General features: G+C 41.4%; 1 protein-coding gene across 11 annotated transcripts in view; it reads left to right on the forward strand.

Moving 5' to 3' along the window:
* Positions 1 to 18,011, forward strand: part of LOC120399924 (cohesin subunit SA-2-like) — a 96,144-nt gene that overhangs the window by 2,693 nt on the left and 75,440 nt on the right. For 6 of the 11 annotated variants that reach the window (XR_005595413.1, XM_039528165.1, XM_039528215.1 and 3 more), the window contains exons 3-8: positions 5,615 to 5,758; positions 9,378 to 9,462; positions 10,344 to 10,493; positions 12,682 to 12,778; positions 15,414 to 15,490; positions 17,723 to 17,794. Coding sequence is in view for 10 of the 11 variants with exons in the window: in XM_039528165.1 (XP_039384099.1) it covers positions 5,709 to 5,758; positions 9,378 to 9,462; positions 10,344 to 10,493; positions 12,682 to 12,778; positions 15,414 to 15,490; positions 17,723 to 17,794 (531 nt within the window). In the remaining variant the exon portion in view is untranslated. Of the gene's footprint in view, positions 1 to 1,392; positions 1,446 to 2,404; positions 2,461 to 5,614; positions 5,759 to 9,049; positions 9,189 to 9,377; positions 9,463 to 10,343; positions 10,494 to 12,681; positions 12,779 to 15,413; positions 15,491 to 17,722; positions 17,795 to 18,011 lie in introns of those variants that run through there. The other 5 variants (XM_039528195.1, XM_039528178.1, XM_039528205.1 and 2 more) reach the window with 5 other exon arrangements.

Genomic DNA, 18,011 nt, shown 5'->3' on the forward strand with positions numbered 1-18,011 from the left:
GTTAATTTTCAGAATGGAGAAAGGGAAATAAGGATCTGCACTGGGTCCTGTGCTGTTCAACATATTCCTTTTCCAGATCATTAATGGAAAGAACAGTAAAGTGGCAAAGTCTGTAGATAATACAAAATTATTCAAGATAGTTAAGTCTGAAGAGCTAGGCTATGTCTACCCTACAAAGTTAAGTCAACTTAAGTTATGTCAACAATCATCTACTGCTGTAATTAAACTACTTTTACACATCCACACAATGCTCCTTGTGATGGTGGAGTGTGTCCACAGTTGGTGCTCTTGCATTGACAGAGACAGCAATGCACCATGGGTACCTATCCCACTGTACAACTCGCCACCATTTGCCCCAGGGTGCCCTGGCACAGGATCACAGTGCCTTAAGGGGGCAGGCTCACTGTCCCATGATGCAGTTTTCTCTGTCCCATCATTCTATGGGCTTCTGACTATGTTTCACGCCACTTTTCAACCACTCCTGTAAACTGCACGCCCGCCATCTCTGTCTCAAAGCATGGATCCTACACTGCTCTGCAGTCTTGTGATAAGTGTTATGAACATAACACATTGATCCTGCAGTATTTCATGAACTGTGAATCTGATAATGACACCGTGGTGTCTGCCCTGCTGCGTGCCATGGAAAGAAACCATCAAGATTTCTGTTGGCATTCACGGAGCAGCTGCACACGGACCATCAGTACTGGGCTTGGGAAACAAACACTGAGTGGTGGCATTGCATTGTGATGTAGGTATGGGATGACAAGCAGTGGCTGCAGAACTTTCAGATGCACAAAGCCACCTTCCTGGAACTGTGTGCGGAGTTCACCCCTGTCCTCCGGCACAGGGACGCTAAAATGAGAGCTGCCCTCAGGGTGGAGAAGTGAGTGGTGATCGCTGTGTGGAAGCTGGCAACTCCAGACTGCTACTGATCAGTCACGAATCAATTTGGAGTTGGAAAGTCCACCGTGGGCGTTGCAGTCATGCAAGTGTGCAGGGTCATTAATCGTCTCCTGCTATGAAAGACTGTGATTCTGGACAATGTGCAGGAAATAGTGGATGGCTTTGCATCAATGGGATTCTCTAACTGTGGTGGGGTGATAGATGGCGCACACATCCCCATTTTGGCCCTAGACCACCTTGTGATGGAGTATATTAACAGAAAGGGTTACTTTCCTATGGTATTGCAAGCGTTGGTGGGTCACCTAGGTCATTTCACTGACATCAATGCAGCGGGTCAGGGAAGGTGCATGGTGCACACATCTTCAGGAATGCTGGCCTATGTAGAAAGCTGAAAGCAGGAACTTTCTTTCCAGACCAGAAGATTCCAATTGGGGATGTGGAAATGCCAGTTGTGATCCTGGGAGACCCAGCCTACCTCTTGTTTCCAATGGCTCATGAAGCCTTGATTGCAGCAAGGAGCACTTCAACAACATGCTCAGCAGGTGCAGAATGTTGAATGTGCCTTTGGCAGATTAAAGGGTCACTGGTGCTGCCTTTTTGGCAGTTTAGACCTCAGGAAAATACACATGGTCATAGCAGCCTGATGTGCTCTGCATAACATTTGTGAAGCTAAGGGGGAAAAGTTTCCGCAGGGGTGGAGCATTGAGGTAGATCAACTGACAGCTGCTTTTGAGCAGCCAAATACCAGAGCTGTTAGAGGGGTTCAGCGGGGGCGGGGGGGCTATTTGAATCAGGGAGACTTTGCAGGAGCATTTTGAGAAGGGGCCCCAGTAATGTGTTTTTCTTTAATGCATTGAGCCAGGCATTGCTTTCTTTCACTGTAGTATGAGCCTTTTAATGATTTCCGTGTGTGCATTAATTGTAGTCTGCTAATGCACCGATTGCCACTGTGTATGAATTTCAGTAGCAACCACCACGTGTTATAGGCAAATAAATATTCATTTTCTTTTTATATGTACATTTTTATACATCAGCTATACAAACATTTCTGTTTTCCACAAGGGACATGATACTGAAGAGCGCTTTTTGAAATGAAGCTCTGACAACTGGGTTTAGGTTCAGCTGTCATTGTGAAACATGTCCCAAAGGGTGGAATGCATGGGATACTGTGACAGCCAAAGAACATGCGAGGAATGTGTGTGTGGAGTTTGGGGAGGGAATGGAAGGAAGTTCTGTATAGGCTGCAGGGGGAGGCGAGCACTTGTGTTCCGCCTGCAGTGTAATCAGGGACCGCAGCATGTCTGTTTGGTCCTCCGGCAGGTGTATCATCTGCTCCTGCCTGTTTCCTCTCCTGGCTATCCATTTTCAGTTTTTCAATCTCTCTCCATGCTCTCTGCTCGCTATAAGTAGCATCAGATGATTGCAACATCTCCCTGAATGTTTTCCTTACTCCTCCTGGTTTGTCTTATCAGAGAGAGCTGCTCAGCCAGTGTGCGGGAGGAGATCCTAAAGGGAACATCTGCAAAAGCTAAAGAAACGATAGACAGAGGCACTGTTGTGAGTGCACTCATAGCCTTGATTCATACAAGTTAGATACACCACTTTCTTTCTTTCTTTCCCTTAGCAGGTACACAGCACGGGAAGAGCCGTAATGATGAGTTTGGCCTGGGGTGGGGGGAAGGGGCAAGCTGGGAGAAAGGGTGGGGTTCACAAGGGTATCAATACAAACACTTAGGGCCACTATTATGAATACTGGCACCATTTTATACAGTCGAGGTTGATAGCAGCTGACACTTCATTCTTGAGGGTAACCAAGGATGCAGCACCTACATGCATGGAACTGCAGACTGGGTCTGTATGCTGCTTGCCTGCATGCTGCTTTGATGCCTGCACAGGTAATTGCTGATTGGCGCAGCAACTTTTCCACTGTGGGGGAAGAAACAAGGCTGCCCTCCCAAGGAACCTTCAGCAGAGGATTGCAAAGTACCTCCAGGAAAGTTGTATTGGTTATTTCTATCCCTCTTCTACCTTGGGGAAAAAAAGCAGAGGGCTACATCATGTCTCCCTGCAGTATCAAAGCACAATGGATACTTACTGGAGCTTCCCTTTTCTGTGTCATGCACACCAGAGCTGGAGTGCTGAGACTGGCTAGACCCCTCCAAAGTTTAAAAAAGAGGCCCTGGCTCCTCATGCCAATGGATGTCCCAGTTGCCTGTCCCATCTCCTCCTCCAGCTCCACTTGATCATACACCACTTCATCCTCAGGGTTCAACCTGCTGGCTGCTGTGTCCAGCCCCCCTACGTATACATGGGGCTCTTGGTGGTGAAGGTGGTGTCACCTCTGAGGACGGCATGCAGCTCCTTGTAAATAAATGGCATGTCTTTGGCAATACTCTAGACCGATAATTGGCCTCCTTTGCCTTCTGGTACGCCTGCCTCAGCTCCTTGATCTTAGCATGGCACTGCTGCATGTCCCTTTCATGCCCCTTCTCCTCCATGCCACGAGCAATCTGCCCATAGGTATCAAAGTTCCTACGGCTGGAGCAGAGCTGTGATTGCAAAGCCGCCTCTCCTCACAGACTCAGCAGATCCAATAACTCCGGTGTACTTCAGACGGGAGAGCGTTTGCTGCGGAAAGCCAGCATGGTCAGCTGGAAAGATGCTATGTGAACTCTCTGTGCTGAACAAACAGGAAGAGGAATTAAATACAATACAAACAAGAGGAAATACTTTTTCACACAATGCACAGCTAACCTATGGAATTCATTGCCATAGAATGTTAAGATGGCCAAAAGTATAACTGGGTTAAAAAAAGAACTAGATAAGTTCATGGAGGATAGATCCATCGATAACTTCATGCTCAGGGTGGCCTAAATCTGACTGCCAAAAGCTGGGAGGAGAAGACGGGAGGCTTTTTCCAAAATTACCCTGTTCTAGATATTCCACCTGAAGCTCTGACTCTGGCCACTGTTGGAGACAGGATATTGGGATAGATGGACCACTGGTTTGACCCAGTATGGCAGTTCTTAGGTTGTTTCATATTACAAGCAACACTTACTGTGTAAGAGAAAATGCAGACTAGATTTGTAACAATATTTACAACCATTACAAACCTTAGTCAGGGAATATATAGGGAATGGATACATGAAACAACAAGACTAAAACAGGCAAAATTGTTTAAATTCAGAAGAAAAACTTTTGTGCAGTTCTTGTGTTTTTTTGCATCTTCACTAAGCTGAACCTAAATTTTAATCAGTTACTTGCTGATCTCACCACCTCCAAAACAAGTCTTCTCCAAGGTGCTGTCATCTCATTTGGGTTCTCCAGGAGCTCGGAGATGCACTACTCATCTCTACCTCTCCTTGATAAGAATTTGAGGTCTTGTTGCCTTCCAGTAAATTCTTGTCTGAAGTAGAAACCTAGGTAGAAATGAATGATAGATATTGTGGGCACTTCAGAAGGTATGGCACATATTATACTTTCATAATATGTCATACCATAATCTGCCCACAGTTACACCTATGCAGCCTCATTGAAATCAATGGGGGTTGCACATGTGTATCTGAGAGGAGATAATCCATTTAGAAGTAACTAGCAAAAGACACAAAAACTAACAGCAAAATGTAACTATCTAATTGGGACCAGGACCAACTCAGAGAATCAAAAATTCAGATAATCAGGAGAATGGGCAAAGAGCTTTCACGCCATTATTTTAAGATGCAGAGTTGTTTTTAAACCAGCTGATCCCTGCCAGAAAAAGCATTAAAACATGCCTCCCCCCTTTAATCTATTTAACAGAATATACAAGCTGTTAGTTCTTACAAACAATGTTTTGTTAATTTATTAACAGGAAAACTGACGTGAATTTTTAACTTGTTGTATTGATCATTTTTACACTCTTTAGTCATTAATCTTGAACATTATAGGGACCATCTACAAAGTCTGTCTAATCTTACACCAGGCACTATTTCTGTTTTGCATGTTTACTCGTAACATCGCAAACAGTACAATTTATAAAAAATGCAAAAATGATAATGACAAAGCATTAAAACATAGCTTCCTTCTTTATTTACTGCCTGCAGTTATTGCTAGTGAAGACTACCCATTTTTAAAAATGCAGAAACGATAAACTCAAGCCTAAAAATATAGCCCCCTTCTTTACAGTGTTTATTAGATGAGAGGTTCTCTTCTTCATTGTGCAATCACAAAGTCGCTTCATTAAACACAGTTCAGTGGGGTCAATACCGGGCTGTTGCATCAAGTACGGAAGGAAGAGGTTTCCTGCTCTTGTAGCATTGCAGTGAGAAATTTTTTCTGTCAATTCTTCCTTGGCAGAATCTTCAGCTTCATAATCTCTGTCTGCCTGTAGTGTACAGTCTGCATGATTTTGGCATCATCCAGTAACTGATAGCCAGGGTCATTAGCATCAATCATTTTCAAGCCAATCTGTAACATCATCTTTGTCAACTTCTGTGCAGCCAGGAAGTCTGTGGAGGAGGTCAACAAATGCATTGGTCTCTTTAGCTTCTAATGTTGCTGTTGCAGCTGCAAGTTCACTGTCCTAAGTGTTAGCAATAACTGCAGGCCACAGATTTTTCCACAATTTTTGTAAGCTTGACCCAGGGATGTCTTTCCAGGCTTCTGCAACCCCGTATATAGCATTCTTGATACTGATTTTTTTTCCAGTGCTGCAACATGTCTTCATTCTCAGATGCTTCATCAGATATCAGTGGTCGATTAAGAAGATACCATTTATAGTGCCATTTTAGACTCTCCAGCACTCCTTGGTCCATAGGCTGCACGAGATGTTATGTTTGGAAGGAGAAAAAAACAGAAGATTGGGTCATCTTGGGAGGTAAGCCCTCCGTTGTCAGGGTGAGCGGGTGTGTTGTCCAGCAGTAAGATAGCTTTTGGTGGGATGTTTTCTTCATTCAGATGAACCCATATGCTTGGTACAAAAGTTTAAAAAAAACAATCACGAAACAGAGAACTGTCCATCCGTGCTTTTCCCTGTGATTTGTAGATGACGGGCAAAGCATCCATGAGTGCATTTTTAAGTGCACATGGATTCTTCGCTTTACCAATGACAGTTAATGGGAGCATGTATGTGCCACTGACATTAGCACAGGCCAGGATTGTTAAACATTCTTTGCTTTGCTTGTAGCCAGGCACAGATCTTTACGTTCTGGCATTAAGTGTTTTTGATGGCAATATCTTCCAATACAAGCCAGTCTCATCACAATTATAAACTTGTTCTGGTGACAAGTTGTGCTTGGCTAAAATATCTTGCAATTTTTTTTTGATAGTCAGAAATAACTCCCAAATCGGCAGACAGCTTTTCCCTGGTGACTGTTAGTTGCCGGGTGTTGTCATGCTTTTTAAACTGACTGAGCCATCCCTGACTAGCAGAGAAACCAGCATCTCCTCCTAAAGCTTGATTAAAGCTCTTAGCCTTCTCACATAGTAAAGGATCACTAATAGGAATGCCCTCCTCTCTCACCACTGATAAAGGGCTTCACCTAGATCAGTGTCCTTCGGTTGCTTCATAGTCTTACAGGATGCAGAGTTCTTCGTGCTGTATTTAAGAATTTGCTTGGCATTGTGTTTAATGGGAGAGAATTTCCAGGCCTCCTTGAAGGATAAAGAAAGGCAGGAAACAGATTAGAGGAGCTTGAACATAGGCTATCATCTTTCTGGAACTAACACCAATCCGTACCTGGTGTATGATGGTGAACACTTACTGTTGCTGTTTAAATGAGAGGGTGTTTTCCTACCTCATCCTGAGGTGTATTCTTTCTGACTTCTGCAGTGGTCAGTTGGCACTCTCCTAATATGACTCATGTGTAAGACTCTCCTTGGGTGTTTTTTGGATGTGTTTTTAAAATTTATCATTTGTATAATGCGTTGAGATCTGTAAGGAGCCTATTGTACATACAAGATAATGGGTCTTTACCCCAAAGAATTTCTAATCTAAATAGAAACCCTACAGATATTAGAAAGGAGGAGGGAAGGAAAAGTATGCAACATGTAATTTGCTCTTGTCAAATTATTTTTTAAAAAACAGAGCAATATGCCCAAAGATACGTTACTGACTCTTTCTAGGTTGGTGGGGTTATGTTACAGCATGGTGCTTTCATTGGCATCACAGTGCAGTGGAAACAGAGGCAACCCAATATTTCAAGTGATCTAAAATGTTGGAGCTTCAGTATTTTTTGCATGGCTGCTCCTCATGGCCTAGTTAGTGGAAGGCCTATGGCACTTTTGTCAAGTAAATGCCATTGGCCAAATTCATCGCTTGTGTAACACTATTGAATTCAGAGATGATTTTCTCATTATGAGCCTTATTTGTAGATCACCTTTCAGGCTTCCCTGAGGTGCCTGGGAAAGATCTGCATGATATAAAGTTCTAGTTGAACTGAATACTAAACAGTTCTTATAAGTAGTAATGCATGCTCAGACAAGACCTGGGCTGAGTTGTCCTACAATGAGATCTTTACTTTTCCCATAATTTAAGAACTGTATTACTTCTGGATTTGATTATAGCAGCTGTGAAATGTGCCTAGCATCTTTGTACCATAGAATGGTACAAATATGTTGATGTACATTCTATGGGAAGAACTGGGGGGCAAGAGTTCAAAATTGTAGTGAGCATTATAACAAGTATTTTAATTGTGACAGTAGGGTTGGGCAAGTAGTGAAGTGATTGGCTATGCCCTGTGGTGGTGTTCTAGTAAAACAGCACAAGTAAGAACGTGTTAGCCTAGCTATGTAATGTTACGCCCAGCTTCAAAACCAAGGGAGAGAGAAATTAATTATGTAGAAGAACAAAACAAAGTACACTATCCTGAATCTTTTTAATTAGTTAGTGGGCTACAAAAGATTAATGTCTGGGAAGATCCGTCTGGGATCAGGAAAAGAGTATGTGCTGGAAGAACAAGTTAAATGTATATTTAGGTTTTTAACTTCTGCAGGTTTGAACTAGAATGGTTTAAACAGCATTTGTCTGAGCCACTTACTGTCTGCAGCTCAGAAAATAATAAAGAGAAACATTTAATAATTCTTGCATGTAGCAGCCTGACTTAGCTATTACCTATAATCCATCTCTCTACAGTCAAACGTCTTCTAAATTAGTAAAATTTACCTAAGATCTTACTCACCCTGGATTCCTGTTTTAGCACTCAATCCTTCAAACGCTTATGTACATTTTTAATTTTACTACACCTTTACCCCGATATAACGCTGTCCTTGGGAGCCAAAAAATCTTACTGCGTTATAGGTGAAACCGCGTTATATCGAACTTGCTTTGATCCGTCGGAGTGCGCAGCCCCGCCCCCCTGGAGCACTGTTTTACCGTGTTCTATCTGAATTTGTGTTATATTGGGTTGTGTTATATCGGGGTTGAAGTGTATGGTGAGATGTCACATAGAAACCAATGTAGCTACACACTTAAGCCCATGCAAAAATGTTTGTAGGACATGGGTGTTATGCAGAATGATACTTAAACTATATGACAGCCATTGAGGTCCTAATTCTCCTGATACTGAGCAGCCCAGTAGGTCCAAAGAAGTAAATTTAAGTGTTTCAACAAAACCTGCCATTTATTATCACCAATAAAATACACTGGACCCTCAATTCTTCAACTGCCTCTATGCAGTTACAGGGGTCTGCTCTGCAGACTGCAGAGTTAGTTGAAGGAGCAGGGAGCAAATTTGCCCCATGTAGGGTTCTAAGGAAATTGATAAGTCAGTAAGCTTCAATGTTGTATTTTATTTCACTTAATACAGGAGTAACTGGATGAAAGTCTGTGGCCCATGTTATACAAGAAGTTAGACTAGATGATTTAATGGTCCTGTCTGGCCTTAAAAATCCATGAATCTTTAAAAATTCAGATACTTTTGATGGGCCTCTTGTCACATATCACTGATAGTGACTGTGTCACTGATGTGATATTCTCCATGAATGTTGTTCCCCATTAAGTAGTCACTTTTCTTAGTTCGCCTTTTTGTTGTGTAGATAGTTTTGAAAAATAATTGGATTCCCTATTCTTTATGATTAAAAGTGAATATCAAATTAGGCATAATTATAGAATGAAAAGTGGTTACCATACCTACTAACTTTTCTCCCATCTTTTCTTGTCTGCTGGTAGGCAATGAGTTCATTTAAGACAGCTTAGAAATGGCCTTTGCTAAAGCATATTGTTCAGTGTGGAAAATGCTGAGAAAAGATGTCATTTCATAGCAGATTAATCAAACGGCTTCAAAGTCCAGCGTGAGGATTATGCAGAGGTAAAAAAGGCCATGAGTAAGCTTTATCTTCCTCCTAAATGTTGACCCCTTAATATTTAACTTCTTGAGCTCTGAAAGCCGCTTGGCCTATTGTGGAGACATTGAAAATCTGTTATTTGGGTGCAGATCAGTTTGTTCACAGGAGAAGTCCTATATACCCTTCAATATTTTCTGTTTATTGTGCTCCAGAGAAAATGCTATCCATGATGAGACTGTGCCTGAGTCCACTGTACAGAGTGGCAGCTGTCTGAGGAATGGCAACTTGCAAACCCCAGTGAGTTCATGCTTTCATTATACAAATTGGTAGCCTGTTACACTGAATAAGAGAAAAGTAGGTGGGATATTGCATGACATTGACAATGGGGATAAAGAGCCTCACATCTCTCGTTCCCTGGCTAGTTTGATCCAAAATTCTGTTGGCATCAGGAGTCACAATCAGGTCACTTTGGGATTAGGATTGCCAACTGTGGTCGGACATATTCCTGGAGTTTTCATCAGATGACATAATCTTTAATTAAAGATTAATTCCTGGAGAGTCCAGGACAATCCTGCAGGGTTGGCAACCCTCTTTGGGATATAAGCTTCCTTAAATGCACAGTATGTGCAGCTGACATTAATGCCAATGCAGTGCTTATCCTGCAAGCAAATAGGCAAGTCTCCATGTTTGTTTACCAAACCCCCATTCAGAAATAACTGTCATTGTTGCCCCATGCCCTTTCAGAGGCAACCACTTGGCAGCTGCTCACCAGTTACACTCTCCTACTTAAAGATGTTCTTGCAAAAGGAATCTTCACCTGGCATATCCTCTTCTTTATCCCATCCCCATACTGCCCTACTTGATAGTTCCTTGCCACTGGCATAGGGTGACCAGATGTCCCTATTTTATAGGGGCAGTCCCGATATTTGGGGCATTTTCTTCTATAGGCGCATATTCCCCCCCCTTTCCGATTTTTCACACTTGCTGTCTGGTCACCCTACACTGGCAGTCAGACAACATTTACACATATCTTCTATGAAATCCTAGGAAAATGTTGTAATGGGAGTAACAGGCACATATTGCTAGAGGATAGAACACTGTACGTCTAGGTAGCCTGCATTTGTCTGGATGGCCATTACTTGTCTTATGGTTACACATCTTCTCTTGAATGATTTTAGAGAGGGAAAAGGAAGGTCCAAGAACAGTGTGCACGCATACGAAGAAATTCTTCCAGGAGCAGGAGAAGGCCAAGCCAGCCGCAGAATGGAGAAGTGGTTGAAGCAGTTACATTGTTTGAAGTGGTCAGCATGGGCAAGAGGGCAATGCAGGTACTTTCAGTTCCTGGACTGAATTGACATTCTACCTGCTGGGAGGGGAAATGGACACACAATGATTTCTGTTAAATACATCTCAAGAATTTCTGGTTTAATTTTGAAATCTGTTGAGTCTTCGTGTAGTCTTTGTTATCCAGTCAACTTGAAAAATGACAGTTGTCTGAAATTTTTTTTGACTCCTAGACTTACAAGTAACAAGGTTACTGTAATTGTGAAAGAAGTGAGTGAGAAAACTTGGGCAGGGATTTCCAACAAAAGGTGCCTAAAGCCAGGCCCCAAAAGCAATATTTAAGCACCTAAAAAGTCATCTGATTTTTTAAAACCTAGTGGTTCCCATTGGCTTCAGTGGAAGCTATTAGGAGCTCAGGGCTCTTGAAAACCAAGCCACTTAAGTGCCTAAATGTGGCTGTAAGAGACTAACTTTAGGCATCCCTTTTAGGAAATCTTGGCTTTCTCCTGCCCTCCCAGTTTCCCCTGCCTTCCCAGTTTGACAGTGTTTTGTAAGTAGTCAGTTTTCCTGTATAGTCAGTAAGTTTCTTCTGTGCTGAAGAAATCGTTATGAAATCAAAGAAGTGCTTCCCCCACACCCTTTTTAATTAATATATATTCTGGACTGTAGGCCCCAGTCTTGCAAGGTGCTTTGTGAAAGTGAACTTCTGTTCCCATGAAGAGCCTCATTAACTTCAGTGGGCGGCTTCAGGCATAGGGTCCACACAGGTTAATCATCTTGCAGAATCAGGGCTTTAGGGTCACCACTTTTTAAATTTACAGTTAGAGCTGGGCAAATAAACTACATTCTGTTCACTGACCTTAGAAAAAATTTGAAAAAGTTTTTGGTTTGGGTTTAACTAAATCTGAAAATTGTGAATTTTTTTGGCAAATCAAAAAAAAAAATCCATTTTGGACCGAAAGACATGTTTATAGCTTTTTCTTAGAGGTCTAGATTCACAAAATGGGGTGGGAAGGTGGTGGTGCTACTTTCCTTATAACTTTCAGCCCAGTGTTTATGTCACTCACCTACGATGTAAGAGACCAGGGTTCAGTTTCCCCCCCTGTCTGATTTGGAGAATGGATTTGAACCTAGATCTGCTACCTCTCAGGTCAGGGCCCTACCCACAGAGCTGTGTGGAAGGGGGTCTCAGTCTCTTCTGTTGAAGCTGTTTCACTGAATGCAGTCCCAGGAATAGGGTTTGGACTTGAGTCTTCCACATCCTAAGTGAGAGTCCTAACCACCAGGCTAAAGCATCATTCTCACTCTCCCTAGCGCAGTGACTCTTCATTGTCATTCATACCAGTGAGAGTAATTTAACCACTGGAAGAAGTTAGCAAGGGTGTTGGTGGATTCTCCATCACTGGCAATTTTAAAATCAAGATTGGATTTATTTTAAGGTAAGCGCTAGTTTAAAAGGAATTATTTTGGGGAAGTTTTATGTCCTGTGTTACACAGGAGGTCAGACTAGATGGTCACAATGGTCCCTTCTGGCCTTGGAATGAATGAAATTAAATGAAAGTAAAACATTTTTTCCTCATCTCTTTCAGTTAAAGTCATCTTAGGTGCTGTCTGTAACAACAACAGGTGGCAAACTTTAGATAGAAGTTTTTGTTTTTTTTAAAAGCTGATGGTTTTTCTTTAATACCAGTGTTTCTAGTATACCCTGTCTCTAATGGCTGATACAGTATATGTAAACTCAAATACATTTTGGTAACCATTTATGTATGATACGAATCTTGTAAAATATTTATGATATTGATTAGTGATGGTGCCCAACTGCCTTTTTTATTTTCTTTTGTTTATGAAACTCTAAGAAAGAATTTTGATATAAACATTGGGGTTTTTGTTGTTTTGAGAGCAGCTATTTTGTTTTGTTCTAGCATAGCCTGAGTTTGTTCTAGTCTGGATATAAGGGAGTGTGCAGTTCTGGGAATAGTGTTCTAACAGTTTACTTTGCTTCAGAAGGAGTTGCGTGCACACATAATGTTGTGGCCATAACCAAATGGTGGACAACTTATTCTGGATATCTATTTTTTATAACTATTAGTGACAGAATAGTGTAAGACATACTATATTAAGAATTATAATAGTGTAAGACATACTATATTAAGAATATTTTTCATGACTGTTCAAATATCACACCTTGTTTAGCCTTTGATCACTTTTTTTTTCTTCTGTAATCTGTTTTAGTCTGTGGTAGATGACTGGGTTGAAGCTTATATCCAAGATCGAGATGTGGCACTTCTAGATCTGATCAACTTCTACATTCAGTGCTCAGGCTGTCAAGGTAATTCGGTATCATATAGGTGTGATGTTCCCCATGTGTTATCTGGACTGGCGATCTGCTAGGTCACTCCAATCATTGACTCTGGGAGCCAGCCTTACCCTGTTCTGCTGTGAGACCCTCCACTCCTGGGCTGTTCACGCACAGCCTCTGGCATGTAAACTGCTTGGATTGTACAACCAAATGACACTAGCCAATATCTCCGGTCCCAGACACAACCCTAGGTATTTCTGTCTTGCAGTGTCCGGTTATGCCTGCTGGACACTGCAAGCTTATGAGTTTGCCAATTTAACAAATAAATTGATATGCACCAGGCTTGTTATCCCCAGGGGAGTCTCTGACATGCCTCAAACCAAATGCACAGCTTCAGGTAGAATAAACAAACAAATGTATTAACTACAAAAGATAGATTTAAAGTGATTATAAGTCAAAGAACAAGAAGTCAGATTTGGTCAAAAGAAATAAAAGCAAAACGCATTATAAACTGATCTTAACACTTTCAATGCCCTTACAAACTTAGATGCTTCTCACCACAGGCTGGCTGGTTGCCCTTCAGCCAGGCTCTCCCCTTCGATCAGCGCATCAGTCTCTTGGTGGTGGTGTCTGTAGATGGAGGTGGAAGAGAGCGGAAGAGCATGGCAAATGTCTCTCCCTTTTATCATGTTCTTTCTTCCCTCTTGGCTTTGCTCCCCCCTTCAGGGTCCAGGTGAGCATTACCTCATCGTAGTCCCTGACTGACCAAGGGAACGGGTGACTCACTCGAGAGTTCAACAGATCCTTTTTTGCTGCCTAGGTCAGTGTCCTTTGTTCCTGTGAGGCTGGGCTGGATTTGTCCCATACTTGCCCTGATGAAGTGTGAACTGCCCCTTTGTTCCTAGAGAGTTTTGCCTGGGCTTGTTTTAAGCCATGAGGACACATTTTCAGCCTCATAACTACATACATGAAATTACAACCTGTAACATAACATTATTATAACAACGATGCTCAGTGCATCATGAGCCTTCTGAAGACACCCAACATGACAAACTTTGCATTGGATACCACACAATCATATTATAAGGATGAACATGGGGATGCAGGGTGTTCCCCTGAGATACAGAGTGTCATAATAGGCATATCCTTTTGCTGGACAGTTATTACCTTTATAATAGATCATAGAATATCTGGGTTGGAAGGGACCTCAGGAGGTCATCTAGTCCAACCCCCTGCTCAAAGCAGGACAAGTCCCCAGTTTTGTTGGCTTTTTTTAACCTCAGTTCCCTAAATGGCCCCCTCAAGGATTGAATTCACAACCCTGGGTTTAGCAGGCCAGTGCTCAAACCACTGAGCTATCCCTCCCCGCAAGATCACTTATACAGAAGTGGATTGTTTGTTTTAATGGGCTCTAGACATATCAAGATTAATGATGGAGGATGTCAATGGCCAAATTCTTCAGCCTTTGGGCACACAACTCCTCTTAACTTCATTGAACATTATATGCATATAATGGCTGCAGGTTCTACCTTCTTGTGTAACAAGCACTCTGATACTCTGAAACATGTCCACACGTCTTTACAGAATCACTGATTTTTGAGAAAAATATTTTTCATGACTGTTCACATTTTTTGTTGATTTCAGAATACTAGTTTGCACTCACCTAATATTTTCATCTGAGGCTCTGAAAGTACTTTACAAGTACTAGCAAATTGAGTCTCACATTTCAGTTGTTTGAGGAACAATGTGTCTCTCTTTCTTCTATCTACTTGCTACAGGGTGATTGTGAGTCTAAGTAATAATTATTTCCAAAGCAGACATAGAGACACCAACTGCTATTAGAGACAACTCGGTAGCTAGCTGAAAGCTTCAGAGTCACAGATCGGAAGTGAAGAAGAATGCAATGTAGAATATAACTTCTGCAGCTGAAATTTCTCCTTGAGCCAGGGACTAATATCCCTGCTCTTATGAAAAGTGACATGGGACCCATGATCATCAATGGATAAGAGTTTCACATCTCATCTGAAATCTAGCACCTTCCACAGCACAGTGTCACCTTATACCATATTGAGGTGTTTCTTCAGCCATGATTCGGAGAGAATGGTGCCATCCATTGAAGCACCAACATTACTTTCTGCAGCACTCAGTTGTTCCTTAGTGATCTCCCTTTCAAGTACTGAATTGTGTGCTTAGTTTCTGGTGCTACGGCTACAGAACAAATGGCAACTTAGTATGTTTCCCATATCCTCTGGATACACAGGTTGGAATCTTGTCGACTTTATCTGCTTCAGTGAACGGAACAAAGTCTGTTCTGTTAAATGGCTTATTAAGCACCTCTGTCATATAATCTTGCCAACTCAGGAATGTAAGGTATACAAGTGGGTGAACAAACAGAAATTGGTGTCAGTTTGACACCAAACTGAATCCGCCCCTCTGCTGAAGCTGAATGTTGGTGCACTGTTATCAGCTGCAAATAACCTATTTATTTGTGAACCTGCACTAATGCCAAAACAAGTAGAACAGTTTGGGTTACTTTTTTTGGCACTTATGGATTTAGGTCAAAGCCACTACTATAGTACGGACTTTATTATTTTTGAAATTTTAATGTATGGTATGGCAAAATATTTCCATTTAATTACCAAATATTTCAATTTCATCTGTCTAGGAATGGTGACAGCTGAGATGTTCCAAAGTTTGTGCAACAGTGATGTCATGCAAAAAATGACGGAGACATTTGATGAGGTAATTGCAACATGAAACGATGACTTCATATGGCTCATTTGAATAAGCAATAGCTATTAATATAAAAATTGGATAGTACGTTGTCTAGTACCTCTCTCTCGCTCATTGAAGCCTACATTCCCTCTTTCTTCCCCTGTAGGAAAGATTTTATGCACATCTGGAATGAGAAGCAGTCGCTGAAACAGAGTATTCCTGTCTTCAGTGTTTTCATACTACTTCCCTGTGTCCTTGCCAAGTCTTGCATCTAGCTCTTTTTCAGTAAAAAAATAAAATAAATTGTGGGCATAGCATAGTATTTTTCCTCTTTAGATGTTCTACTAATGATAAATACAGTCTGGCATGGCTGTGGGTAACATGATGCTTTGGTACCTCATTGATAGGTGTCTTTAAAAATACATAATGTGGATGGATGGGGAGCTGCTGTTGAAACTAGTTGTCAGTTGGAACTTAAACTGTTTTCCCTTCCCATTTTGTTGATATCAATTTACATTGCTGTTCTTTTGATGTGAGAGCAATAATAATATACATTAATGATGTCCGATCATGGTCCAGAGAGGATATTATATTCCCTGAAGTTTATTAGAAAAACTGTATCTTTAAAGTGCCACCTTCACCCCTCACTCTTGCCTGGCTAATGAGGCCAACCTCCACTCTCTTTTGCCACTTATCTCACAGTCCTCGAGTGCCTTTTTCCATGCTTGCTCTCTGAGTTAGTTTGCCACCCTCATCTTATTCGTATCTCTCCTTAAGCCCCTGCTCTGAGATACCAGTAAATTGAAAATTCTGACTTTATCCATCTTGGATTTGAGACCTTTTACTGTCTTGGAGTGAATACTGTGCTTTACTTTATAATAACCCTGATCTGGCAAACACCTAGGCCATGCCTACAAGAGGAACACTTTACCGGTACAGGAATACCAGTATTCTGTCCTGTCAGAACACTCCTAGTTTGGTACAGTTATACCAGCAAAGCTGCACTTTTCACTAATATAGTAATCCCCAACCCCCTTTGGGTGAAACATGCTATACTAGTAAAAGCACAGCTTTGCATTATAGCAACATCTATGACAGAACGACAAAGAGTCCTGTGGCACCTTTAAGACTAACAGACGTATTGTAGCATGAGCTTTCGTGGGTGAATACCCACTTCGTCAGACGCATGGCAGAGGCTTCTGCTGGCACAGCTGTATTGGGGATCACACTTCTTCACGCCCCGACTGACATAGCTATGCCATGTGAAGTCTGTAGTGTACCCATGGCATTACACACATGTTTATCTTTGCTACCTTGAGTAGTCCCATTGAAATGGAGAAAATATTTCAACGTGATAACACATCTGAGGACGAGGACAACGTTAAGCGATTTGTTAAATCACTGAAATGATGGGACTACTAATGGTAGTAAAGTTAAGCATGTGAGCATGTGTTTGCAGGATTAGGGCCAAAATGCTCACTTCCTCTTTCCAGCAAAGTGCTCAGGGGGCTGCCCAGCAACTTCAAAATACAATGTGATTGAAAACATCAAAACAAGTTTAAACCATTTCAGATCCACCACAGATGTGCTTTTCAGTGCAATTTGAAATGCACAATAGTCAATGAGGGTTTTGCCTTGTCTAAAGGACATTGGAATCCAGAGTGTGGCGAATTTTCAAAATTTAATTTAGCTATATTTTTAAAGATGATAATCCCCAAAGAATGCCTAAATTCATGTGAAACTGGGATTGACTGATAAAGCTGTTAGGTTTTTGAAATATGGCTTGCCCTGACTTGAAAACGTGAGCATATTTGCCTACCCTTGAATTGGGACATTTCCTGGGGGTCAGCTATTTCACAATAGCAAATAATTGAATGTTGCAGATTGATATATATTTAAATTTCTAAGGGAGAAGCAGATGCTGTCTCTCAGAATAAACAGTAAAGATTATAGCTTGCACACTTCAGTACATGATGTTTAAATGAAACTTGGCACTGACTACTTGTTATTACAAGAGTACCAGTTTTTAAATAAAAACTGCATTTGTCTTTTACTGAAGTACACATTGGTTTTAGCTAAAACCAAGCCAGATAAAAGGGGATTAGATTGTGTGCATGTGTGTGAGATGTATACAGTCTCAAGTTTAAATGATATCTTAAAACATGATACACAATTGGTACTTTTATGTATGTAAAATCTTTCAGAATCACTTATTCAGTTTCATCAAAAGCTTTTATAATGTTGTCTCTTGCATTCTAGGAAACAGGATTGCAATACAAGAAATTTATGGCCTATCCCTGGATTCTGACTGTTACTTGGCCAGTGGACATGGTAAATAGCTGCATTTCTTGAATATCCTTGAAGTAAAGATTTCAAATGCTGCATATATGTGAAAATTGTACTTAATGGTGCAGTCCAATGGTACAGTGGTGAAAATCAAGTGCAGTGTTGTTGGCTGTGTGACTGCAGCATTGCTTTAAATAAATAAATGTTCTTGATGTATGATGGACCCCATTCAGCAAGAACCTGAGCACACAATGGCTTTACA

Source organism: Mauremys reevesii, linkage group 1, assembly GCF_016161935.1.
Source record: "Mauremys reevesii isolate NIE-2019 linkage group 1, ASM1616193v1, whole genome shotgun sequence".
NCBI lineage: Eukaryota > Metazoa > Chordata > Testudines > Geoemydidae > Mauremys > Mauremys reevesii.